This window comes from Sinohyriopsis cumingii, chromosome 5, assembly GCF_028554795.1.
Source record: "Sinohyriopsis cumingii isolate HCF-2022 chromosome 5, ASM2855479v2, whole genome shotgun sequence".
NCBI classification, from domain to species: Eukaryota; Metazoa; Mollusca; class Bivalvia; order Unionida; family Unionidae; genus Sinohyriopsis; species Sinohyriopsis cumingii.
The window spans coordinates 21,765,312-21,792,960 of record NC_142965.1 but is presented as its reverse complement, the minus strand read 5'-3'; the positions used below and the strand labels follow the sequence as shown (position 1 = coordinate 21,792,960).

The window sequence follows — 27,649 nt, the reverse complement described above, 5'->3', positions numbered from 1 at the left end:
CGTAGGTTCGAGTCTCGGATTCGGCCAATGTGGGTATGTGAGAAAGCTTGCCAGTAGCTTCTCGAGGGTCGGTGGTTCTTTCCATGGTTTTCCCGGGTTCTTCCTCCACCATTAATACTGGCCGCCATGTATAGCCTATCGTGTGCTGAAAAATGGCTTTAAACCCTACAAAAGTGCTAGAGTTGGCTATGAAACACGGATGGTCAGCCAACCAGAAACACTTTTTATTGCATTTACATAGCCACTTTTTTGCTGAGGTAAAACACATATGAACATCTATCCACACACACACATACATACATACATACATACATATGTACATACATACATATAAATCTGTCTTATTAAAATCAGTTTTCCAAAGACACCAATAAAAGTTCACGTTTTGGTGACCCATTGAATTCCCAGTCCACTTATTTCTAGTAGCCTTTTCAGATAATGTGGTGCAAATTTGCATTAGGAAGAGTTATCGTTAATAATTCTTTTGTTCTAAATAACATGTGTCACATTAAAAAATATGAAAGTTGTGATTTGACTGGTGAACCACAAGACCAACAGAACATGACCTCTTATTGGTGCCCATCAGATCAACATGTAGGACTGTGGAGATCTGATCATAATTAGACTGAAAATCTGATCTTATTTAGACTGTGGAGATCTGATCTTAATTAGACTGTGGAGATCTGATCTTAATTAGACTGTGGAGATCTGATCTTAATTAGACTGTGAAAATCTGATCTTATTTAGACTGTGGAGATCTGATCATAATTAGACTGTGAAAATCTGATCTTATTTAGACTGAAAATCTGATCTTATTTAGACTGTGGAGATCTGATCTTAATTAGACTGTGAAAATCTGATCTTATTTAGACTGTGAAAATCTGATCTTATTTAGACTGTGGAGATCTGATCTTAATTAGACTGTGAAAATCTGATCTTATTTAGACTGTGGAGATCTGATCATAATTAGACTGTGAAAATCTGATCTTATTTAGACTGTGGAGATCTGATCTTAATTAGACTGTGGAGATCTGATCTTAATTAGACTGTGAAAATCTGATCTTATTTAGACTGTGGAGATCTGATCTTAATTAGACTGTGGAGATCTGATCTTAATTAGACTGTGGAGATCTGATCTTAATTAGACTGTGGAGATCTGATCATAATTAGACTGTGGAGATCTGATCTTAATTAGAATGTGTAGATATGATCTTATTTAGACTGTGGAGATCTGATCTTAATTAGATTGGAGATATGATCATAATTAGACTGTGAAGATCTGATCTTATTTAGACTGTGGAGATCTGAGCTTAATTAGACCGTGGAGATCTGATCTTAATTAGAATGTGGAGATATGATCTTATTTAGACTGTGGAGATCTGATCTTAATTAGACTGTGGATATCTCATCTTAACTAGACTGACATAGAAATTTTACTACAGTTGTACAAATGATGTGTTCAGGTTGGTCAGAATATTTTGAGTAAGATTTTGGGATAAGTAAAGTTTTTCAATGGACCCAATCTGGCAGAAGTTAGTGTGACCTCAATGCACCAGACTGACAGTATTACTAAACACTTTGATTATCCCTATATTTCCATAAACCTTTTTTTTAAAATGATGAAAATTACGGTGAATAATTCTTAACGATGGATGAATTTAATGGTGAAAAGAAGTAACAGTAATGGATTATATGTTTAAATTATTTTAACGCATTGTTATTATTTATTGGCCATTTATGTGTTCATGTACATATAATGTGTTGTAATATCGGGATATTTTATCTCGATATATTTTATAATTTTCCTATAAAATTAATATACTGAAATATTCCTAATAATTTTTAGACAAAATCCCTATAAAATCCCTTTAATGTTGAAACCATTAGGATGAATTCTAGACAGATACATGTATGTGACAAAACCTGTCGGTATGATAAGTCAGCAGTTACTGTAGTTTATTTCAAAGTGACTCATTGATTTGTATTTATCTATGAAACTTATACTTTCAACTTAATTCCAGGAATCCACTGATGGTACCAATGCCAAGGTTGGTACCTCAATTTATGACTATGCATGCTGGGGAATCACTATCATTTATGTTCTTTGTTATATCTATGTGTCTGAAGTTTTCCCAATATTTCATATAATGTTGTAGGGATACATTAATCTTGGCAATTTGGTCATATAATTTTCATAAGATACATTGAACTAGGCACACCAAGTTCATATAATTTTCTAAAGATACATTTAGCTTGGTATGCTTGGCACATTAGCTAAGGTCATATAATGTTCTAAAGATACATTAAGCTTGGCATATTTGGCACATTAACTAAGGTCATATAATGTTCTAAAGATACATTATGCTTGGCATATTTGGCACATTAACTAAGGTCAAATAATGTTCTAAAGATACATTATGCTTGGCATATTCTTCACTGTCGCAAAGGCCATATAATGTTCTAAAGAAACATTAAGCTTGGCACATTTGCTAAGGTCATATAATTTTCTAAAGATACATTAAGCTTGGCACATTGGGTACTGTAGCTAATGTCATATAAATTCTAAAGATACAGTAAGCTTGGTGTATGGGCACTGTAGTTAAGGCCATATAATGTTCTAAAGGTACATTAAGCTTGGTGTATTGGGCACATTAGCTAAAGCCGTATAATGTTCTATAGATACATTAAGCTTGGCATATTGGGCACATTAGCTAAGGTCATGTAATGTTCTAAAGGTACATTAAGCTTGGTGTATTAGGCACATTAGCTAAGGTTATATAATGTTCTAAAGATACATTAAGCTTGGCATATTGGGCACATTAGCTAAGGTTATATATTGTTCTATCAATGCATTAAGCATGACATATTGGGCACATTAGCTAAGGTTATATAATGTTCTAAAGATATATTAAGCTTGGTGTATTGCACACATTAGCTAAGGCCAAATAAAGTTCTAAAGATACATTCCGCTTGGCATAATGGGGACTAAGGGTAAGTTAATGTTTAGAGATGCGGTAAATTTGACCTATTGGGCACATTATCTAGGATCATGTAATTTTCTAAAGATGCATTAAGCTTCGAATATTGGACACAATAGCTACAATCATATAATGTTCAAAAGGTACATTAAGCTAGGCATATTGGGACTCTAGTTAAGGTCATATAGTATTCTAAATATGCATATTGGGCATTATTACTATGGTAAAGTATTATGTATTGTCAAGAAGGTGAATGTATTTTTGGTATAAAATAAAAGGATGCATAATAAAAAGGTTTTTAATTTATTCCTATAACTTCATTAGAGAGGGAAAAAAATCTAGGCCATAAAATATGACTGAAAACTGTTTCAGAATCCTTTTAAAGGCATACTTTTTTAAAACCCATTTTATTCCTTAATTAAAAAATTGCAAATGATCATGAACTGCAGAAGCATTTTCAAATTATTTAGTAAAATGGAATTAAAGTCATTTCACTTTTCTTTCTTCACCTTGGTGAAGGATCAAAATGCAATGTTAAAAAAACATTTGTGGTTTTTCAAATTTTGGTAAATATTGTGCAATATCACAATAACTAAATACATGGTAATGCTTTGCAAGAGTATATGTTATTCAGTTTGGCCATATCAATGCTGATAACTTTATCCTTGCAAGAATAAATCTTCATTTTGGCCATATCAATGCTGATAACTTTATCCTTGCAGTAATAATCTTCATTTTGGCCATATCTATGCTGATAACTTTATCCTTGCAGTAATAATCTTCATTTTGGCCATATCAATGCTGATAACTTTATCCTTGCAGTAATAATCTTCATTTTGGCTATATCTATGCTGATAACTTTATCCTTGCAAGAATAAATCTTCATTTTGGCCATATCAATGCTGATAACTTTATCCTTGCAGTAATAATCTTCATTTTGGCCATATCTATGCTGATAACTTTATCCTTGCAGTAATAATCTTCATTTTGGCCATATCAATGCTGATAACTTTATCCTTGCAGTAATAATCTTCATTTTGGCCATATCTATGCTGATAACTTTATCTTTACAAGAATAAATCTTCATTTTGGCCATATCAATGGTGATAACTTTATCCTTGCAGTAATAATCTTCATTTTGGCTATATCTATGCTGATAACTTTATCCTTGCAGTAATAATCTTCATTTTGGCCATATCAGTGCTGATAACTTTATCCTTGCAGTAATAATCTTCATTTTGGCAATATCAATGCTGATAACTTTATCCTTACAAGAATAAATCTTCATTTTGGCCATATCAGTGCTGATAACTTTATCCTTACAAAAATAAATCTTCATTTTGGCCATATCTATGCTGATAACTTTATCCTTACAAGAATAAATCTTCATTTTGGCCATATCAATGCTGATAACTTCATCCTTACAAAAATAAATCTTCATTTTGGCCATATCTATGCTGATAACTTTATCCTTACAAGAATAAATCTTCATTTTGGCCATATCTATGCTGATAACGTTATCCTTGCAGTAATAATCTTCATTTTGGCCATATCAATGCTGATAACTTTATCCTTGCAAGAATAAATCTTCATTTTGGCCATATCTATGTTGATAACTTTATCCTTGCAAGAATAAATCTTCATTTTGGATATATCAATGCTGATAACTTTATCCTTACAAGAATAAATCTTCATTTTGGCCATGTCAGTGCTGATAACTTTATCCTTGCAGTAATAATCTTCATTTTGGCCATATCAGTGCTGATAACTTATCCTTACAAGAATAAATCTACATTTTGGCCATATCAATGCTGATAACTTTATCATTGCAAGAATAAATCTTCATTTTGGCTATATCTATGCTGATAACTTTATCCTTGCAGTAATAATCTTCATTTTGTCCATATCAGTGCTGATAACTTTATCCTTGCAGTAATAATCTTCATTTTGGCCATATCTATGCTGATAACTTGATCCTTGCAAGACTAAGTCTTCTGTTTGGCCATGTTTATGTTTATTCATCATATTTGTTGCCATGTACGGATGTTGTCAAAAGCAGTGGTTACATTTCATCCATTAAGGCCTGCATGTCAAGGTTTCTTGAAATATGCATAAGCCATACCATGTAAGCTAAGTCTTTTCCTTGAAATAAGCATTCGCCATACCATGTAACCTAAGTCTATTCTTGAAATAAGCATCAGCCATACCATGTAAGCTAAGTCTGTTCCTTGAAATAAGCATCAGCCATACCATGTAAGCTAAGTCTGTTCCTTGAAATAAGCATCAGCCATACCATGTAACCTAAGTCTATTCTTGAAATAAGCATCAGCCATACCATGTAAGCTAAGTCTGTTCCTTGAAATAAGCATCAGCCATACCATGTAAGCTAAGTCTATTCCTTGAAATAAGCATCAGCCATACCATGTAAGGTAAGTCTATTCTTGAAATAAGCATCAGCCATACCATGTAAGGTAAGTCTATTCTTGAAATAAGCATCAGCCATACCATGTAAGGTAAGTCTATTCTTGAAATAAGCATCAGCCATACCATGTAAGGTAAGTCTATTCTTGAAATAAGCATCAGCCATACAATGTAAGCTAAGTCTGTTCCTTGAAATATGCATCTGCCATATCATGTAAGCTAAGTCTATTCCTTGGAACATACTTCATGTACCTCCAAAATGTAGTGTACTACATTGAATGGGCTTAATGTTATATTCGGTTATTGATCTTCGCATAGTTTTCTCTTAAATCCTTGGAGATTTGTACATGACTGGATGAAAATGATTTACAGCTTTTAACAATTTTAGATCTTCAAACCAACTTGTATTTCATTGTACACACTGTTGTGTCTGTTTCCATTCAAAGTGATAGGCTTTCCTAATGTGAGCTGTTTCAAACAGCTCAACTAACCCAAACCCTTGTTCCAATTAAAGTTATAGGCTTTCCTATAATTTGAGCTCTTTCAGACATAATTCACCTAACCCTAACCCTGATCATCTTTCAGACATAATTTAACTAGCCCTAACCCTAAACCTTTTTCATACATATTTAACTATCCCAAACCCTCTTTCAGAGATAATTCAGCTAACCCAAACCCTAACTCTCTTTCAGAGATAATTCAACTAAACCTAACCCTCTTTCAGACAGAATTTAACTAGCCCTAACCCTCTTTCAGACAGAATTCAACTAGCCCTAACCCTCTTTCAGACAGAATTAAATTAACCCTAACTCTGTTTCCATTCAGAGTGATAGGCTTTCCTAATTTGAGCTGTTTTTAGCAGATCTGCTAATTTTAGGTAAGCCTCTAAGCAGCAGTATTCCAAAAATTGTCTTTCACATACTGTTTAAAAAACCCACCTCACAGTACTATTCATAACTATCTTGTTATTAATGTTTTCACACAAGTTCTTTGAAATGTAATATCTCAGGTGATTGAATAAATAAAAGTTGTACATTAAGTTGTTCTTGAGGCTATATTATATGCTTGAAAAATCGGGATAGTTGTTCTTTTTGGTTTCAGTGGTCTATTGAAGAGAAGCCTGTGAAGATAGACAAGTGGGACACAGCAGCCCTTAAAAATGCCTTGGATGATGGAGCCAAAAAGGTACACAACTTAGATGCTTTTATTGCTTATATAAAATACAACCCACTGTCAACAAAATATACTCATATGTCCTTATGTCATGATGCTGACACATGAAGGTATATGCTGTTGGTGCTAGTCAGTAGTGCTCCCTTATTATTTTATAACACTGTTCAGGGGAGTCTTACAAGTGTAATGTGATATGGACAAGACTGCTTTGTACTTGGCTATGTTATAATGGAGAACTATTATTGAACCAGCATAATGTATTCTATGGTCATACCTGTGTTATAATGGAGAATTATTATTGAACCAGCATAATGTATTCTATGGTCATACCTGTGTTATAATGGAGAATTATTATTGAACCAGCATAATGTATTCTATGGTCATACCTGTGTTATAATGGAGAATTATTATTGAACCAGCATAATGCATTCTATGGTCATACCTGTGTTATAATGGAGAATTATTATTGAACCAGCATAATGCATTCTATGGTCATACCTGTGTTATAATGGAGAGTTATTATTGAACCAGCCTAATGCATTCTATGGTCATACCTGTGTTATAATGGAGAATTATTATTGAACCAGCGTAATGCATACTATGGTCATACCTGTGTTATAATGGAGGAATATAATTGAACCAGCATAATTTGTTCCATGGCCATTCCTGTGTTATTTCATGAACCAATTTATGCAGGGATGTTCCTGATTATCCTAAAGATAGAGCATACATTTGATTGTACATAATTCTGCTCATCATACTGGCATTTTTTGCTGGACTTGGATTTTGTTGAAAAAATGTAGATAAATCACAACATTTAAATACAAAAGTATATATTTGGTACCAAATCCATTCCTATACCAGACCTGACAACCAATGCGATTTTTACCATAAAACTTACTGAAATAAACCTTAAGTTAGGGACTTACGGAACAGTAGCAAAAAATACAAAAATACAGTTATGGTCATAAACAGATTTTGGCTTGTCCATAAAGATGCCAATGGGTATTCAGATACCTGCCCGTTAATAATAACCTGGGTAAGAAAAATGGGCATCCAGGTACCCGTTAAAAAAAAACTATTCCAAGTTTCAAATGCAGATACAGAATAATGATTACAGTTCGAGGCTCGTGTCGTGTGCGCATTTATTCATCATCACAGGAGCTTGTTTGGTTGCTTGCAGTTTACTGATCATACAGGTACTATATAATAACACAAGGGAGTACACTAATTTCCTTTCTCGCGTGACCTATTTAAAAATCAATGCTGATATTTAAAGCTAGACCGTCCTAACTTTGTGTCTGTCCATGGTTCATGAGCCGTTCTTCTTGCAATTTAAACACACTTGTTTTGAGATCCTGATGACAGTATCTAGTTCAATACCTTTCATTGACAGCAACAGCAAGTACTGATTAAGACATATAAGATGAAATAAAATTTAAGTACAGTAGTCCCCTCTTGAATGCCCCCCCCCCGGACCAGTGGCCACCCGCTCCTTACGGCCAGAATCTGTCGTCACCAACGAGTTTGTGTTCAAAAGTACCCCTCACGAAAGGCCACCTGGCTAACGCGACCAGTGGCCAGCATATTAGTTAAATAATATAAAATTTACCCCTCACAAGCGGCCGCATTTTATTTGAATATGTATCCAGAACCAGTATTTTATTCATAACGTGTGTTAAGTAATCGATTTCTGTTTCCCAACGTCAGGTTTTCGTTACTGAAAGAAGTGTTGAGTAAAGTATGTGTACCACTAAGGTTCATATTATATCATTTACGCCTCACGAGAAGCCAAATTTATTCCATAAAAACCGAGAAAGACTCAAATATTAATCCATACAAAAGGGTAAGTACATGTAATCCAATTAGCCTTACTGCTGTGTTATCATAAGATGTCCAGTTTAGTCACTCTGATAATTGTTAAGATTACAATTATTGAACAGTAGTAACAGCTGAGAAGTGGCAGTATCGATGTACAATACCCAAGTCAGCAGGAAAATGGTTTGATAGCCTTTATGGCTTCCCTTAGTAAGATGTTGAGCTTGTTCACTTTGATAATTAGTGGCTATTACTACTGACAGTAATTGTCAAAATTACGAATTCTAACGGCCGCGAGGTAAAATCTGCATGATATTAATGGTACATATCAAAGCCGTTTTGGCTTCTCTCACTTAGTGTAAAGAAATGTATAAAAACAATAGGGTACCAGACTGCGACTAACGAATCATGTGACAAGATCACTTCCTTTAAGAACACACTGCAATTTGTTTAGATGCATACAAAATTGTTTTATCAGTATTGTAGTTGGCAACATGAATAACTTACTGCAAAAAGATCAACATGTCATCGAGGAAAAGAAAAATTCTCAGTTTAGAAGAGAAAGTGAAAGTAATTCAACTGACCGGGGGTGGGGGTTGAGGAACCTTGCAGAAAACTATAATGTTGGGAAGACTCAGATAAACAATATCGTGAAAGATAATGAAACAATTCTGCAGAAGTGGGAAGGTGAAATGGATGGAGAAAGAAAGATTGTTTGAGCCAGGAGACGTTTATATCCTGTTTTGAATGACAAGAAAAAGCAACAATTTTGTCAAATGAATTGGGATATGACGACTTTACTGCAGGTAACAGATGGTTGCACAGATTTCAAGTGCGAAACAATATTAAGTGTTCTGTCCTTAGTGGAGAATCAGCTGATGTTAATAATGAAGTTGTCGAAGATTGGAACAAAGGACTAAACGATATATGCAGGGGATATGACAACAAGAATATTTTTAATTGTGACTGTTACCAACAAAGTGACAGATGATGTGATCTGTAATATAATTATAAAGACAGTTTTAAAACTATATCAATGGTTATTCAAGCATTCTTTTGAAAGATGACACAGTTTGTTTTACATTTATTTCACAACATGCATGTGATTTTTTAATGAAAATATTAAATGTTTTAGAATTAGATGTACATGTGACTTTTTCATATGTATTTACTATTCGCATTTGTCATCCTCTCTTGAAAGGCCACCCTCATTATAAGGCCACTACCCTGCTGCATTAGGGGTGGCCTTATAAGAGGGGGACTACTGTATGTACTACAATTCAAATAAAAGAAAGCACAATATAGATATCCGGTTTAACTAATGCCATTTTTGCCTCATGTTTGTGTCCCTGGAGCTAGTATTAGCTGTTAAAGTCAGGGCCGAAGTTCACATCACAGGCACTTGATTCCGGGGGAAACTAATGTGTACACTCACCAGTTACGTGTACACATTAGTTTTTCCCCAAATCAGGTGCCTGCGGTTCACATGTTTGTTTACTGGACTCTTTTTTTTTTTTTTATTAGCAGGAATCCCAAGACATTTTATTCACAGCAAAGACAACACAAAAACTTTGTTACCGTAACATACATTTCTTATACCATGTTAGAAGAAAAAAAATGAGGGAAATGGACAATTATACAGAATGAAATTTTTCACTGAAATATATAAATAGAAGGGAAATCTTTGTTATTTAATAACACTGAAAAAAATCTAATAAATATTGACCACATCTGTAGTTATGGTAATTTTTGCATTAATTTTACATGATACAGTTCCAAGAGATGGGATTCTTGAATGTGATACCACTTGTCATAGATTCATTCTATGTTGATACTATATACATAGCAGACCAGTCTAATTTGAAATTAAATGGCACCAGATGTCATGAAACAAAACAACAAACAAAAAGATGGGCTGTAATGATGGGACTGTTGGATGTTATATAACTGAAAAATGTTAGAGGAGAAGGATTTTGTTAAAGTTAAAAACATGTTGCACCAGACTGTCATTAAAGGACAAACCATGGTAGGGTGAGGATACTACAATAGTCATGATTTGTGGACTTTATGACTGTCTGCAAAAGTTACTGTAGACATGTAGACTAGTTAAAGTGAGTTATGCATAAACAATTTATCAATTTCTTCTGTATCTATACTCTTGTATTAACTACTCATCCACTTGGATTTAGCCAATTTGTAACAGAAAATTTAACTGCAGATCCAGGTAAGTAGCAAAACTAAATGTATGTTAAAAATCAAATAAATATATACGTTTTCCATTGTTTTCTGTAATTATGGCATGTAATATATAGATGGCTCTTTTTATGCTGACATTGCACTTTTTCCACTTAATGATAAATTAGGCTTGTGCCTCTTTTGGGGAATGGTATGTGTGAACCTACAACAAAGCAGTTTGGGTTCACATTTAATACAATTTACTTTTGATCAGTTACCTGGGTAACTGATCGTTAGGATTGACGGATACCCAGTAGAAATTTCCCAAAATTTTGACATGTCTGCTTGTCCAGGGTCAGTCCAGAGCCATGTATCATATTAGAACCAGATTAACGTTAAAGGGGATACCTCAGAAACTTGAATCTACTGATGCTGTTTACGTAAATTGCCAGCATTTTTGTTTTTAAGTTATGGCATCATCTGGAAATGCTGTCCTGCATAATAAAAGGATTGAAACAATTAGGATGGTAGCATATAAGAGAATCATCAGATACTTGGCCAGGCTTGAAAAGAAACAGTTATATTCTATTGGTGATCATGTTTAGGTGAACTGAGTTTTGACCATAGTGGAAAATATGATTGAGGCCACTGTTTTGAAATGAGCATTGACCACAGTGGAAAAGATGATTGCCGCCAACAGTTGAACTGAGTATTAACCACAGTGGGAAAGATGATTGATACCACTATTTAAATTGGGCATTGACCACATTGTAAAATATGATTGATGCCACCAGTTGAATTGAGTATTGACCACAGTGGAAAAGATGATTGATGCTACCAGTTGAATTGAGTATGAACCACAGTGGAAAAGGTGATTAATACCACCAGTTAAATTGAGCATTGCATTGACAACAGTGTAAAATATGGTTGATGCCACCAGTTGAATGGAGTATTGATAACAGTGGAAAAGATCATTGCAGTTTACAGTTGAATTGAGTTTTAGTAACAGTATAAAATATGATTGATGACACTAGTTGAATTGAATATTGACCATAGAGGTAAATATGATTGCTGCCAACAGTTGAACTGAGTATTAACCATAGTGGAAAAGATGATTGATACCACCATTTAAATTGAGCATTGACCACAGTGTAAAATATGATTCATGGCACTAGTTGAATTGAGTATAGACCATAGAGGAAAGATGATTGCTGCCAACAGTTGAATTGATTATGGACCACAGTGGAAAAGAACATTGCTTCTTACAGTTCAATCGAGTGTTGGCCACAGATGAAAAGATGATTGCTTTCCACAGTTGAATGAAAATGATAAAGATTACATATAGTTGAAATCTAGCATGTTGTCATTGGCCACAATGAGGTTTGCAACTGTTGTTTCTCAGACCTTTCTAAACTTTTAAAACGCACTGACTATTGCAGTAAATGATCTTTCGTTACTGAAAATTGATCTCATGTAGGGATAATTGTAGACTCCCTGAATGAGGAAGTCTTTTCAGGATTGGCAAGTCTACTTTACATAAAAACACTAAACAAAATTTTAACCTTGGTATACAAATTCCCAACAATGATGACATCATTAGCCTGCGTTCAGACATTTTCAGATGTTGGGTCTCTTGGGCCATCAGAATATTGATATGTGCACAAGAACAAAATATGTACAAGAATACTCATTTCATATAAGAAAAGGAGAATTATTCACCACTGTATAAACCTGTGATGTAGCATTTTAACAAGAAAATGTTTGAAATATTCTCAGTCTAATTTATTTCCTACTTATACCCTACTTTATTCTCATCCTCCCTATTTTTTCTCTTTTTTCCAAAATGGCCTTCCATCCATTCTGTTTTTTGAATTTTAAGTTAACAAATCGGTTACTCATCATGTATGAATATAAAAATGGCAATGTGACCACAACAATGGTGATTTCTTTTGTTTGTTACATGTCTCTACAAGGAAAATGACACAGCTTGTAAGGGGTGAAACATTTAAGCCTAGATTTTCTTCAGATGGGCTTTTAACTGTGAAAATCTAGTAACATAATGAAAATAACAGGTTTTCAGATCAATATACATCATATACTTGCATTTCCTCCTGTTTCCATTTATCCTTCCTTATTTCTGCCTTCTGTATTTTGCATTGAAGTTTCGGTTTTCTTCAGACAGCATTCTTTATTTTGTCTGCATGTCATTTCATTTGCATCAGTTCTTCATTTCATTTGTATTCATTCTAAACTTCATTCAACATTTTGTTTGCAAACAGTTTGCATTCATTCTGCAGTCAGTTTGCATTCATTTTAAATTTCATTTGCAGTCATTCTGCACTTCATTCTCCATTTTGTTTGCATTCATTCTGCAATCAGTTTGCATTCATTCTGCATGTCATTTTGTTTGCAATCAGCTTGCATTCCATTTTCATGTGAATGATAAAGTGACCCACTTTAGAGTCGATACTATACATAACCATTTCACATGGAAAAACTTGCAAACAAATCACTTGCATGTTTAACAATGGGCGCTGTAAGGAAAGATGGATGTGGCATCACAGATTTACATCTGGCTCTCTGCCAGGGGTACAATATGGTCAGTCTCGCTAGAGAAGATACACTTAGCCATTACAATATACACAATGGTATATCAGTCTCATGCAATAGGAGTATGTCCATAATAAAAGTACAGACAATTCGAAGGTTTCAGTTTTTAATATTAAGTATATCTCTGATGAAGGTTCAGAAATGTGTGGAAAAGGAAAATCTTATCTGTGCATGCATATGTCAGTGGATTATTTGCATGAAAATGGTGTATAAATAAATTTGCCAATGATTATTCTGAAATTCGCAAAGAAATTGTTTGCTCACATGCCAATTCAACTCTGAGATTTATTGTCTGATGACAGCTTTGTTTTAGGAATGAAAATGAATCTTTTTGAGCTCCTGTCTCAACCCTTAACCTATGAAACCTGCAACAAATTTCCCAAGTGGCTGAGTGGTCTAAAGCTCTCTCCGTTACGGATCACTGCCATCTCACCTCTGTCTGCGTGGGTTCGAGTCTATTATTCAGCCAATGTGGGTATATGAGAAAGCTTGCCAGTAGTTTCTCTTGGGTTTGTTGTTCTTCCTGGAGGTTTTCCCGGGTTCCTCCTCCACCATTAATACTGGCCGCCATGCAATGCCTATCATGTGCTGAAAAATGGCATTAAACCCCACAACAACAACAACAAATTTCAAATTGCCTGATAGCTTACAAATGAAACTGATAAATCTTATTACAAGCCTTTCTAAATCACCAGCCAAACTGATAAGTTGACAAGAATGACATGATATTCTTTTGAATTTGCATATATTATTTATCTCCATACAGGAATACATGTACATCAATTTTGACTAAGTACAGAAAGTTGTTGACCAACTATTTAATGATCAGACAAAAATATTGTGTGCTTTCCTTTATCTCGAGATCAAAAAATTCCAGCATAATATGACAGATTTAGATATTTCATAGATCAAAAAATTCCAGCATAATATGACAGATTTCGATATTTCATAGATCAGAAGATTCCAGCATAGTATGACAGATTTAGATTTTTCACAGATCAAAAATTCCAGCATAATATGACAGATTTAGATTTTTCACAGATCAGAGCAAGAGTCATTTTTCTCAATTGATTTGAGGGTCAAATGTTTCCCAGAAAACATGAAGCCCTGAGAAAAAAATGCTTGGTCACTGATATTACTGATATCTTGCTTCAGCAACATTGTTATATGGTCATGACAATGATGACAGTGATAGCTGTGTAGTGCTCATTACTCTCTCGACTTTCCCGTCGATAGTTAGGAACATCATGGCCATGTTTGCTATCTGCTTTATTGATTATTGACTTGTACCTCTGGGGGATACCCAGATGTAATGTGATAACATCACATCTTTTCCTATGGGGGGCCCCGAGTGGCCGAGTGGTCTAAAGCGCTCTGCGTTATGGATCACTGCCATCTCACCTCTGTCAGCATGGGTTCGAGTCTAGGTTTTGGCCAGTGTGGGTATGTGAGAAAGCTTGCCAGTAGCTTCTCGTGGGTCGGTGGTTCTTCCCGGGGTTTTCCCCCACCATTAATACTGGCCGCCATGCATAGCCTATCTTGTGCTGAAAAATGGCATTAAAGCCCACAACAACAACTTTTCCTATGGCACCAGTTCCCTCCTTTAAGTTTGTATTTGAAAACTGTACATTTATGAAATACATTTGTCCAATAGAATGTAGAGCCTTAATACATACTTGTTATTGCTTGTTGTAAAGTCAATGTAAATGTCATCTGACAAAGTTTAAAGGCTGTAAAATATGTCAATTGAATGACTTGGGGCTGTACGACATGTTAATTAAATGACTTGTGTCTGTACAACATGCTAATTAAATGACTTGGGGCTGTACAACATGTTAATTAAATGACTTGGTGCTGTACATCATGTTAATTAAATGACTTGGGGCTGTACAACATGTTCATTTAATGACTTGGGCTGTAAAACATTTTGATGAAATGACATGGGGCTGTACAACATGTTAATTAAATGACTTGGGGCTGTACAACATGTTAATTAAATGACTTGGTGCTGTACAACATGTTAATTAAATGACTTGGGGCTGTACAACATGTTCATTTAATGACTTGGGCTGTAAAACATTTTAATGAAATGACATGGGGCTGTACAACATGTTAATTAAATGACTTGGGGCTGTACAACATGTTCATTGAATGACTTGGGCTGTAAAACATTTTAATGAAATGACATGGGGCTGTACAACATGTTAATTGAATGACTTGGGCTGTAAAACATGTTAATTGAATGACTTATGGCTGTAAAACATTTTAATTAAATAACTTGGAGCTGTGAAACATTTTCATTAAATGACTTGAGGATGTACAACATGTTAATTAAATGACTTGGGGACTGTATAACATGTTAATTCAATGACTTGGGGCTGTACAACATGTTAATTAAATGACTTGGGGCTGTAAAACATTTTAATTAAATGACTCAGGGCTGTAAAACTTGTTCATTGAATGACTTGGGCTGTAAAACATTTTAATGAAATGACATGGGGCTGTACAATTTGTTAATTAAATGACTTGGAGCTGTAAAACATTTTCATTAAATGACTTGAAGATGTACAACATGTTAATTAAATGACTTGGGACTGTATAACATGTTAATTCAATGACTTGGGGCTGTATAACATGTTAATTAAATGACTTGGGGCTGTATAACATGTTAATTAAATAACTTGGGGCTTTATAATATGTTAATTTAATGACTTAAGGCTGTACATGTTAATTAAATGACTTGGGCTGTGAAACTCTTTAATTAAAAGACTTGGGACTGTTTGTTCGGACTAATCGGTCAGACAAAATAAATCCAGATCTGCTGTCACATAATGTTGTTTGCAGTTGGAGTCGACATAAAAAGTACAGTAAGTGTACTTTGATATCAACTCTTTCAAAAAATGTTTTATTTGCGTTTGAATTTTCATAGTTTGTACATAGGTTATATACTCATCTATATTGCTTAGATGTTTGCATATATATCTGTCAACCTCTTGGTAAATGGTCATAACTGCTGTTTGTTGTTCATGCCAGATGTTTGCATATATATCTGCCAACCTCTTGGTAAATGGTCATAACTGCTGTTTGTTGTTCATGCCAGATGTTTGCATATATATCTGCCAACCCCTTGGTAAATGGTCATAACTGCTGCTTGTTGTTCATGCCAGATGTTTGCATATATATCTGCCAACCCCTTGGTAAATGGTCATAACTGCTAACAAGTTCATACTAGTTGTTTAGTTAAAAAAAACATTTATATTAATAATTTTGGGCAATCAAATTTCTTCATCATATTAGACAAAGGGACATTTTCTTGTTTGTCAATAACTATATATAATTTTACTATATAAATACAGTAGCTCTCTATTGGTTTTAAAACTAAAACACTACAAGATCTTGAAATAAATTTTTATTGATGAAAAAGGTTTACAGAATAATCTGAAGGGAATTGAACAATATTTTTTAATAGCAGTAATATAAAACCTGCTTCCATTACAGTGCTTTCCTTTACTGGGAGTCCTAGTCCCCAGTCCAAGCTAATTATTATATTTATTATTGTGAAAATCTTGTTATAATTAGTTCTCATGATTGAATGGTTGTATTAACATGGTTTTTCTCTAAAAGATGTCTTATTGGTCCAAAACAATGGCATTGATCTGACCTCCCATACGGCCACTACATTGTTCATCTTGAAAATTTTGTTACTACTTCTCTGAGCTGACTGGTCAACATTGTGCTTTCATCAGAAGACTTCAGAATCTTATGTATAGTTGGTCCAAAATGGAGAAAGTGCCAGTCTGTTATCCAATATGGCCACCATGTCAGCCATCTTAAAATTTTTGTATCATTATTCCTTCAAAATGGAAACTCATATCAACAGGATATTTTCACCACTAGGCTTCATACAGTGTCTTGTTGATCCTAGATTAAAATTGTGCCAATCTAACATCCAGTGTACCCACAAAGGAGGTCATCTATATGATCTAACATCCAGTATACCCACAGAGGAGGTCATCTTACATCCAGTATGTCCACAAAGAAGGTCATCTATATGAACTAACATCCAGTATGCCCACAGAGGAGGTCATCTTAATCCAGTATGCTCACAAGGAGGTCATCTATATGATCTAACATCCAGTATGCCCACAGAGGAGGTCATCTATATGATCTAACATCCAGTATGCCCACAAAGGAGGTCACCTAACATCCAGTATGCTCACAAAGGAGGTCATCTATATGATCTAACATCCAGTATGCCCACAGAGGAGGTCATCTAACATCCAGTATGCCCACAAAGGAGGTCATCTATATGATCTAACATCCAGTATGCCCACAAAGGAGGTCATCTAACATCCAGTATGCTCACAAAGGAGGTCATCTGTATGATCTAACATCCAGTATGCCCACAAAGGAGGTCATCTAACATCCAGTATGCCCACAGAGGAGGTCATCTAACATCCAGTATGCCCACAGAGGAGGTCATCTTACATCCAGTATGTCCACAAAGGAGGTCATCTATATGATCTAACATCCAGTATGCCCACAAAGGAGGTCATCTAACATCCAGTATGCCCACAGAGGATGTCATCTAACATCCAGTATGTCCACAAAGGAGGTGATCTAACATCCAGTATACCCACAAAGGAGGTCATCTATATGATCTAACATCCAGTATGCCCACAAAGGAGGTCATCTAATATCCAGTATGCCCACAGAGGAGGTCATCTAACATCCAGTATGCCCACAAAGGAGGTCATCTAACATCCAGTATGCTCACAAAGGAGGTCATCTATATGATCTAACATCCAGTATGCCCACAGAGGAGGTCATCTAACATCCAGTATACCCACAAAGGAGGTCATCTATATGATCTAACATCCAGTATGCCCACAAAGGAGGTCATCTAACATCCAGTATGCCCACAGAGGAGGTCATCTAACATCCAGTATGCCCACAAAGGAGGTCATCTAACATCCAGTATGCCCACAAAGGAGGTCATCTTACATCCAGTATGTCCACAGAGGAGGTCATCTATATGATCTAATATCCAGTATGCCCACAAAGGAGGTCATCTAACATCCAGTATGCCCACAAAGGAGGTCATCTTACATCCAGTATGTCCACAAAGGAGGTCATCTACATGATCTAACATCCAGTATGCCCACAAAGGAGGTCATCTAACATCCAGTATGCCCACAGAGGAGGTCATCTAACATCCAGTATGCCCACAAAGGAGGTCATCTAACATCCAGTATGCCCACAAAGGAGGTCATCTAACATCCAGTATGCCCACAAAGGCGGTCATCTAACATCCAGTATGCCCACAAAGGAGTCATTTTATATTCAGTATGCCCACAAAGAAGGTCATCTAACATCCAGTATACCCACAAAGGAGTCATTTTATATTCAGTATGCCCACAAAGGAGGTCATCTATATGATCTTACATCCAGTATGCCCACAAAGACGGTCATCTTTAAAATCTTGCTATTGCTGCTTCTCTTAAATAGAAAGTCATTTTGACGTGAGGTTTTCATCAGAAGACTTCTTATGGTATCTGGTTGTGTCAAAATGAAATGATCATAAGTGTTCCTCATTATGGCCAGTATGGTGGCCAGCATGAAAATATTGTTAACTCTGCTCCTTTCAAATGGATGATCATAATCATCATGGGGTTTTCACGAAAGACCTCTTTTGATACCCTGTTGGTCTTAAATGAAACTGGTGTCAGTTGTACATCCCATGAGGTATTGATGTCAGTCATTTTGAAAATCTTGTCACTACTCCCTCTGAATGGATATTAACATTGACATGGGTTTTCATCAAAAGACTTCTAATGATGTTTGCTTGTTCCAGTATGAATTGGTGCCAGTCTGACATCTATTATGTCCACATTAGCAGCTAATTGTAAAATCTTGTCACCAAAGAATGTGACAGTTTGTTTTAACACTCAGCATTTAAAAGGGAGAAACAGTCATATTTTGATTCATGCAAAAACATTTGGGACATTCAGTCCTTTTAAGGGACTCTTGTTTGGGTGGTAATTCTTGTTTAATTATGTAATACTTACCTGCTACTGTTGTAAGGATTCCCAGTTTCAATCTTACCTCTGATGTCATGCACTCCTGGACCAAGTGAAATGAGGAAGACATTCTGTGTGTTGATTATGACTGTAGAGTCCGACTGGGTTTGTGTTCTTGTTAATCATGGAATTCCATTACAATCAGAGGAGTGAATAATTACCTTGTACTGGCAACTAGTAATCCCAGAAAAGGAAAGCAGGTAAGTATTACATAATTAAATTAGTTAATCCCCCACCCCAGTCTGTCCATCCACCTTGCATCAACATGGAAGTTTCCTTTTTTTATATTGAAGTCATCCTTTAAAAAGACAAAAACGTTTACAATCCATGTTAAGTTTTTAAAAGGTCATATAACATATTCTGCATCATTGGTAGCATTCTGCTGAAAGTCGGGTACAATTTTATTGTTTGCTTAAAATTTGTACATGTAAATGCATGATTTTCTATCTGGACTGTCTGAACAAAAAGTGGCAGCATCAGATAACATAGAGTCCTGTGATTCATTGTATTGTTATCATAAAGTCTTATTTCATTGTAGATAGGAACTTTCAAAGATCTTTATATTTGCAGGTGATGTTGGACAAGTTTGGCTTTGTTGAGAACCACACACTGATGGATGTTCGCCTTCTCATCTGTACAATTGCAGTGGCCTTTGCAATGTTTGCATTAATATGGGACTACCTGCATCCATTTCCTGCATCTCGACCAGTTCTAATCACCTGTGTCTTATCGTATCCTTTCATGGATTGCGCTTTTGTACACCTGATTATATTACAGAAAATCGATTAGGTGGATTTACAATTAGTCATTAGGATATGCTTTGAAACAATGTAACTAAAGTTGTAAGGAGGACAAAAAATCATATTATCAAAATATTATTGAAGAACATGAAATATCCATAGGCCATCTGGAAAATATTTAATAATTTTGGGGTTGGCTAACATAAACATAGGGTGTCAAAACCTCATTAAAAATATAGATCTGCTGATATTCCTGATGAAACTACTAATGTGTCTAATAAAATCTTTTCCAAAATATTGCATCCAAAATGACAGGTTGTAACGTTGATTCAGATATTGAGGATCAAAAGTAGTTAATGTGCAAAGAAATTTCCTATCACTAATCAGTATGCGATGACAGTAAAAGTACTCAAATTTCTGCTGAATTTGGATGTTAAAATGTCAGCAGTATTAGGTCTCACTGGGTCAAGATTTCATAAAGTATGAATAGATCTAAATGGGTCAGAATTTAAAAGCTGGATAAAATCTAATTGGGTCAGGATTACTAAAAGCTGGATTAGATCTAATTGGGTCAAAATTTCTAAAAGCTGCATAAAATCTAATTGGGTCAGGATTACTGAAAGCTGCATTAGATTTAATTGGGTTAAAATTTCTAAAAACTGGATAAAATTTAATTGGGTCAGGATTACTAAAAGCTGGATTAGATCTAATTTGGTCAACATTTCTAAAAGCTGGATATGGTCTCATTGAGTCCAGATTTCTAAAAGATGGATTAGATGTAACTGTATCAGGATTTCTAAAAGCTGGATTAGATCTAATTGGGTCAAGATTATCGAAAAGCTGGATTATATCTAATTGGGTCAAGATTTCTCAATGCAGGATTAGATCTAATTGTGTCAAGATTTTTAAAGAGTTGCTGCACTATCAATAGCTGAAAGTGTAACTTAAGAAACCAAATTGAAGAAAAGTACTCAGGATGTGGGGAATGTGCCAAGATTACACCCGTTTTCAAAACCAGTGCAAAAGATGATGTGAGCAATTATTGGTATCCATTCTTATCCATATGAAAACTGCTTGCAGGACAGGTTTACAGTATTCATGTAATATACACTTCAATCATAAAGTTCTACTGGAAAATCAGTTAAGTTTTAGACGGTGTCATTCATGTGATAGAGAACTTGTGTCTTGTTGATACATGGTTGGCTTTTTTTAAACGGTTTTGTGGAGTTTAACGCCATATTTTAGTACTTAGGTGATACAGTATCATAACAGACATGTACATGCTGGTAATACTGAATTTGTTAGGTACACAAAATTCAAAGCATGCCCTTGAATCAAAACTTCAGACAGCTCTCAGTAAGCTTGTTATTTAGTATAAGGAAATGGGATGGTATTAAGTACTAATAAAACTAAAAGTACTTCTTATAGGTTTGTCAGTACTAATCAGACTTAGGTGCTTCTGTAACTGTATAAATATAAATAAAACTAATGTACTTCTTTTAGCTAGTTAATACATGAAGTGTCATTATCACTAATAATTATGCCATTTTACAGACGGCCCATGGTGGGCACTGGTGGCTGAGTGGTCTAAAGCACTTGCACTTACAAATAACTGCTATCTCATCTCTGTCCTCATCGTTCTTTGGTTCAGTCTATGTGGGTGTGTGGGAAAGCTTGCCAGTAACTACCCATAGGTCGTTGACTTTTACAGGAGATTTCCCAGGTTCTTCCTCTTCAGTTATAATGGCCACCATATATGGCCTATAGTGCTGGAAAATGTCATTAAACTCACAATAGCAACAACAACAGATGGTCACACATGACAATATACTTAGGAGTTTATTTTACAAGAAGCTAAAATTGTCTTAACACATTTTGCTTAACAAAGAAAATAAATTCATAGTCTGTGGCTCATAAGAAAACAAAGACATCCTGAAACAGCCAGCATGGTCTGGCTTGGGCAGGTATTGAACCTGCTACCTTTTGGATTATAAGTCTGATTCTCTACCAACTGAGCTGCTATAGCTCTCCTATAACATGCAGAATTGATACAACTCATACTTCTTCATTCAGACATCCATTTGTTTTTTTTAGCTCGTTGATTAAAGATCATGTTAATAAGGTGGTCTTTCATCTGATTGGCTATACTTTTGAACACGTTTTATTAAATCAGTTGTGCAAGCATGTATTATCTGTTGTTGTTGTGGGGTTTAATGCCATTTTTCAGCACACGATAGGCTATACATGGCGGCCAGTATTAATGGTGGAGGAAGAACCTGGGAAAACACCGGAAAGAACCACCGACCCACGAGAAGCTACTGGCAAGCTTTCTCACATACCCATATTGGCTGAATCCTAGACTCGAACCGCCGCAGACAGAGGTGAGATGGCAGTGATCGGTAACGAAGAGCGCTTTAGACCACTCGGCCACTCGGGGGCCCCCTGTATTATCTGTTGTGTATGAATGCATTTTGGCACAGACATGGCTATATGATACCAAATAAAAGTAAAGTTCTACAAATGTAAAAGTTAAGAATTGTACAAAACTTTTGGAAGATAAACGCTTAAAATATATGTAACTATGATATACAAGACCTCAGGCGATCATGATTATAAGCAACATTCATGCATAGGAATCAGATAAGCTTGGGGACATAATTCTGATAAGATTTGATATGTAAGCTTGTTTCATCAAGATCCCAGATGAGTTCAGCTATGACCAAGATCACTGTGTATTAGGAGGACCAGAGCTGATCGGATGGTGGGAATTGAACCTGCACACTTTTAGTCACAAGTCCAACACCTCAACCACTGAGTCACCACAGCTTCCTTGGCTGTGGATCTTAATGTGTGTGAATTTGCATTCACGAGCAGAAATGTTAGCTGTCAGGGTGAAGGACGTCAGGGCCACTTTTGTCTCTTATTGTCCAAATAATTTTGGGTCCCTTAAGGAATTCAGATAAATGAGATTTGATGGTTCCAACTAATAGCATCTTCCTTGGTAAATCTAACAACGAATCTGACTGGATCAGTTTTTTTTCCAGCTACATCCAGTCAGATAGCAAAGAGCACCTCTCCGGTGGGCTAGTGGTTAGAGCATCTGCTTCAGATGTGGGAGGTCATGGGTTCGATCCCCAGCCGAGTCATTCCAAAAACTTTTTAAAAAAATGGTATTTACAGCTGCCTCGCTTGGCGCTCGACATTAAGAGGTTAGTGTTTGGACTGGTCGGCCTGTTGTCAGGATAATGTGACTGGGTGGGACATCGTGCTACATGTCTGTGGCATGATGCCCAGTGCTAGACATCACTATAAACTGTCATACTGCAGACATCGTAGCAATATGACTGAAAAATTGTTAAAGCTGCATTAAAAATCCAAATCACACACACTGAGATAGCAAATTGGTATATATTGTGCAAGCTACAAATGTCAAGGATCCATGTGGAATGAAGGGGATGGACAAATTTTGCCTAGCAAAGATAAAGGTGCCCTAACTTGTGATGTGGGTCACTTTTGTGAACAGCATTGTAAAGATGGAGCAATGAACATTGAACAGTTTTTCTTGATGAAAAGGTGAAGTAGTTAGAATGCATCTGGTATATTTATCTTCTCAGTGGTCAACACTCATTAGTGCTGGGTTGGTATATTGACAAACCAGTATAAATTAATATTACACTATGATATGATGACTAGTAATCATCCTTAACTGTGTCTATTCAATAATATATTTTAAAATATCTCCACTAAAAAATTACCTGATCAAAGTATAAGGATAATTTTCTTTGCTACCTCCAAATCCAGCCAAATCAGAACAATGGAAAATGTCTCTCTGTCTATAGATAGGATTTGAACAAAGGGAAGCAACTCTTGCAGGTTAATTCCCCTTCTATCTGCTAGGTGGCTGTTATATATGTGTTAAGATATCCTCCTTACAAAAATCTAGTTAAATTTGCATGTCAGACTTAAATTGAATTGCCACATTTCTTTTTCAGTGGTACATTAATTACAGATTTTTATTTTGTAGTTCAATCAACATTTATGTAAACTCCGGTGAATTTATCGATATTTTAAAAATTATCTTGCCATTGTTTTTGTCACATTTGACTTTGAATCTCAACATGCATTTTTACTGGTGAAATTTTCCATGTTCATTCCTTAGGTAGTTGATCTAGTTGTAACTTGTTTTTAAAATATGGTTGGCATTTATTTAAATTTCAATTATATATATATATAATTGATTGCACGAGTGATGTTTTCATTGTTTTTGGGAGCAAAGCATACAAGATTTTGGGGTGTGAAAAAACTCAATGTAGAGAGGGAACAGGGCCCGACTTCTCACATTTTATTGTTATCAACCGTGGGCTGCTCTTGAAGGTAAGAAGGTTCTTGACATATTGGACCAAAACCAGACTTGCTCACTTTCTTTGAAGGATGTTCCATCTAAATAGATTACACAGTCTAGTGTTTTTGTAAAGGCCCAGGGGCTGACGTTGTCAAGGCCAATGGGCTTATATTGAGAAGGTACAAGGGCTTACATTGTGAAGGCCCAAGGGCATACATGTGAAGGCCAAGGGCATACATGTGAAGGCCAAGGGCTTGTGTTGAGGCTGAAAGAAAGAACATGGAATTGATATACTGATGTAGTGGCAACTCATATGCATTCTGTTTTCTGTCCTTTCAATTCAACCCTCCCTCAAATAGAAGGGGAGAGCCGAAAATATGGCTGTAGAATGCTGCCACATGGTGTTACTTTAGACAGAAGTCCATCTTACAAGAGGCCATCAGGGCATTAGCCATGATGTGGTGAGAAGCCCTATTCATGACCTTGATGATATGGCTTACTGAATCCCAGGCATGATTGCTTCCAAGCCTTCTTAACACCAAAACAAAAATTAACCAAGGACACAAAGTCAGGTAGTGAGGAAGTTGATATAATATTCTTCACTAGAGTATTGCAAATAAAACGTTTATGTTAGCAAGGGAGTTTTTTCAATTCTATGGCCTGTTCAGTGCATCAGCAGATTATTTACACCTTGGTTCCCTGTAGATATACATTACAAATAGCCCTTCTGTCCCAATGGTGACCTTTCACAGGCCATCTGTATCAGAATATTGTGATGTCAACCCACATCAAGAACTTAAATTCTCCAGTGGCAAGACAGGAAGTGACTAACAGTTGGAATACCCCTCGAAAACCCACAGCCAATAATGATTTGTACAGATGCTAGTCTGTTGGGTTGGGGAGCACACTCGTCTGATTTTACGATGGTCATTGGCAAGTCATCATGTCAAGAGATGGCTCTTCATACCAGTCTTCTGGAAAGTCATCCTTAGTGCATACAACAATTTGGTACAACACTTGAATGGATATACAGGCCTAATATTGTCAGACAATCAGTAGCAGTCATTTACCACCTGAAACAGGGAGCGATGAAATCACCTGACATTTGTGTCATGGTGTGGGATTACCTTTGCTGGGGTGCCCAATACCAGATACATATTTAGGTCTGCCAGATTCCAGGACAGCTGAATGTTTAAGCCAACTCATTGTCAAGGAGAGGGCAACTGCTTCACACAGAGTGGTCTCTCCCTCCTTTCACTTTCCGTCTAGTTTGTGCCCTTTGATAGATATTTTTGCAGCGAAGTGGGACAGAAAGGACCTTTCCGACTTAATGTCCAATTTTGATCTATCCAGACCATGCTCACTCACATTATTCCAAAAATTTAATCTCCACTGTTTGTTCACATAAACTGTCTCATCCAAGTCCAAGTACCTGTCATCCACATCCATCAGTCAGCTTTCAAACAAGACTTGATTTCTGAAAGCACTTACCTCAACCTGCCGAGTCACTGAGCTACATGCCCTTTCCCTTGGTTTGCCTTGAAAAGACCTTAAACTTCATATGATCAGGACTTCCTTCCACAAAAAGAAATCAGTGAGTTTTTGGTCGGAAATAATAAATAACATGCACCAATTTTTTTGAAATGCGCCAAGTGCTAGCATCGCATGGTTACTACTGTATCCAAACTTTTAATTGTAGCTCACATTATACATATCCAGTTGCTGTTGCCATTACTTTTTCAAAGTGGCAGATTGATGTTCCATTTAGTTGTGAAAAAAATTCCCACATGAGGGAAAAGAACAAGCAATTTTTCAGTTTGCAATACAAATGTTCCAATTGGTCAAGGAAAAAAAATAATCTGAAAAGATGAAGCAATTGTCCAGTTAATAATATTAGATGGCCAACATAAATCAGTTAGATTTATTCTGTTTCCTCATGCATGGAAAGTATGTTCATTGAGAAGTGGTTGTCTGACTACAGTTGGTTCAGAGAAGTACAGGATGATTAGTACAAGTTGTACTCTGTGTTTTAAGAATGTAGATCTTGTGAAAAATGGGTGAAAGTGCAGAAATGAGTGAGAAGCACAAAACACTTGCAACATTTTTGGAATCACAAACCTTTGGAAATTTCTTCATAATGAAAATAGAATCCTATTCAGTACCAACAGAAACTAAGCTCAAATTTGGCTAAGTGTAAATTGGAAACAAATAATACAATGGCAAGATTAAGTAACTGAAAAAAAAATTGTGTTCATTTAACCCCACCACTTCGACCTGCGCTAGCTTGGACATGATGCCTCTTCCAGTGGCATGCAAGGTATTGCTGGCTTTGTTTTAAAAAACCCATACACTGAAACCTGAAATTTTGTGGACAGTACAAATAATTGTGACCCTTTACTCTAATGAATCAAATGAAAACAACACAAAGCTTTATTGTTTCCTGAATACAACATTGCTGACCAGTTTTCATGTTGTAAGAGAAAGATTTCTTAGTTATATATTGTGCAGTATTGAAAGCATTGGAAAGAGGTAACATTAATTGGTTTAATGGGACCTTAAAAATGAGTGATAAAGCCTTGGCATGAGTGATAAGGCCTTAAAAGTTAGTGATATGGCCTTAAAAATGAGTGATATGGCCTTAAAATGAGTGATAAGGCCTTAGCATGAGTGATATGGCCTTGAAAAGTAGTGATATGGCCTTAAAATGAGTGATAAAGCCTTAGCATGAATGATACAGCCTTTTGATAACGCCTTAACCCGAGTGAAATGGCCTTAAAAATAAGTGAGAAAGCCATACAAGTCCTTAAATAAAGTCCTTGAAATCTCTGTGTAAACCATGCTCTCTGTAGCCCCGAACTGTATGCAGCTTTGACAAGGTAGATCAGTTGGCCTAATGGCACACCCTGGTTTCAAAAACGGGTTGCTGTCACTGGGAAATCAACAAATACTATTCACCCTCACTCCTTGATTGACACATTGAGAGAAAAATCTCCAAGACCACATCTGTATTCTAAAATATTGTCTTAGGGAAAATATCTGCAATGGTCATGCCAGGGTTTTTCTACTTCTCAAGTCAGTAAAGCAAGACATGACACTGCAAGTGCTAGTCACTTGGTTAAAGGGAGTTGTAGTGTACAGTGACCCCTCTCAGGAACATGTATACTGCATATAAAATATGTGCAATTTCCAAGATCCTGGCAATCAAATGTAACTTCTCCATTCAAGAGATAGTGGTGTCAGTTGGATCTCATGCTTTCTTCAATTTCTATCTCAGGGATAATGCCTTGCAGATGAAAGCACTGAACCTCATCG

General features: G+C 35.9%; 1 protein-coding gene across 2 annotated transcripts in view; it reads left to right on the top strand.

Annotated features, from left to right (window-relative positions):
- The window catches only part of LOC149798763 (signal peptidase complex subunit 2-like), a 41,572-nt gene that overhangs the window by 3,758 nt on the left and 10,165 nt on the right, over nucleotides 1–27,649 (top strand). Inside the window, exons 2-4 of one of the 2 annotated variants that reach the window (XM_089957640.1) lie at nucleotides 2,022–2,048; nucleotides 6,501–6,584; nucleotides 19,826–19,986. In XM_089957640.1, the coding sequence (XP_089813766.1) occupies nucleotides 2,022–2,048; nucleotides 6,501–6,584; nucleotides 19,826–19,986 (272 nt within the window). The remainder of the gene's footprint in view (nucleotides 1–2,021; nucleotides 2,049–6,500; nucleotides 6,585–19,825; nucleotides 19,987–27,649) is intronic. The other variant, XM_089957641.1, reaches the window with a different exon arrangement.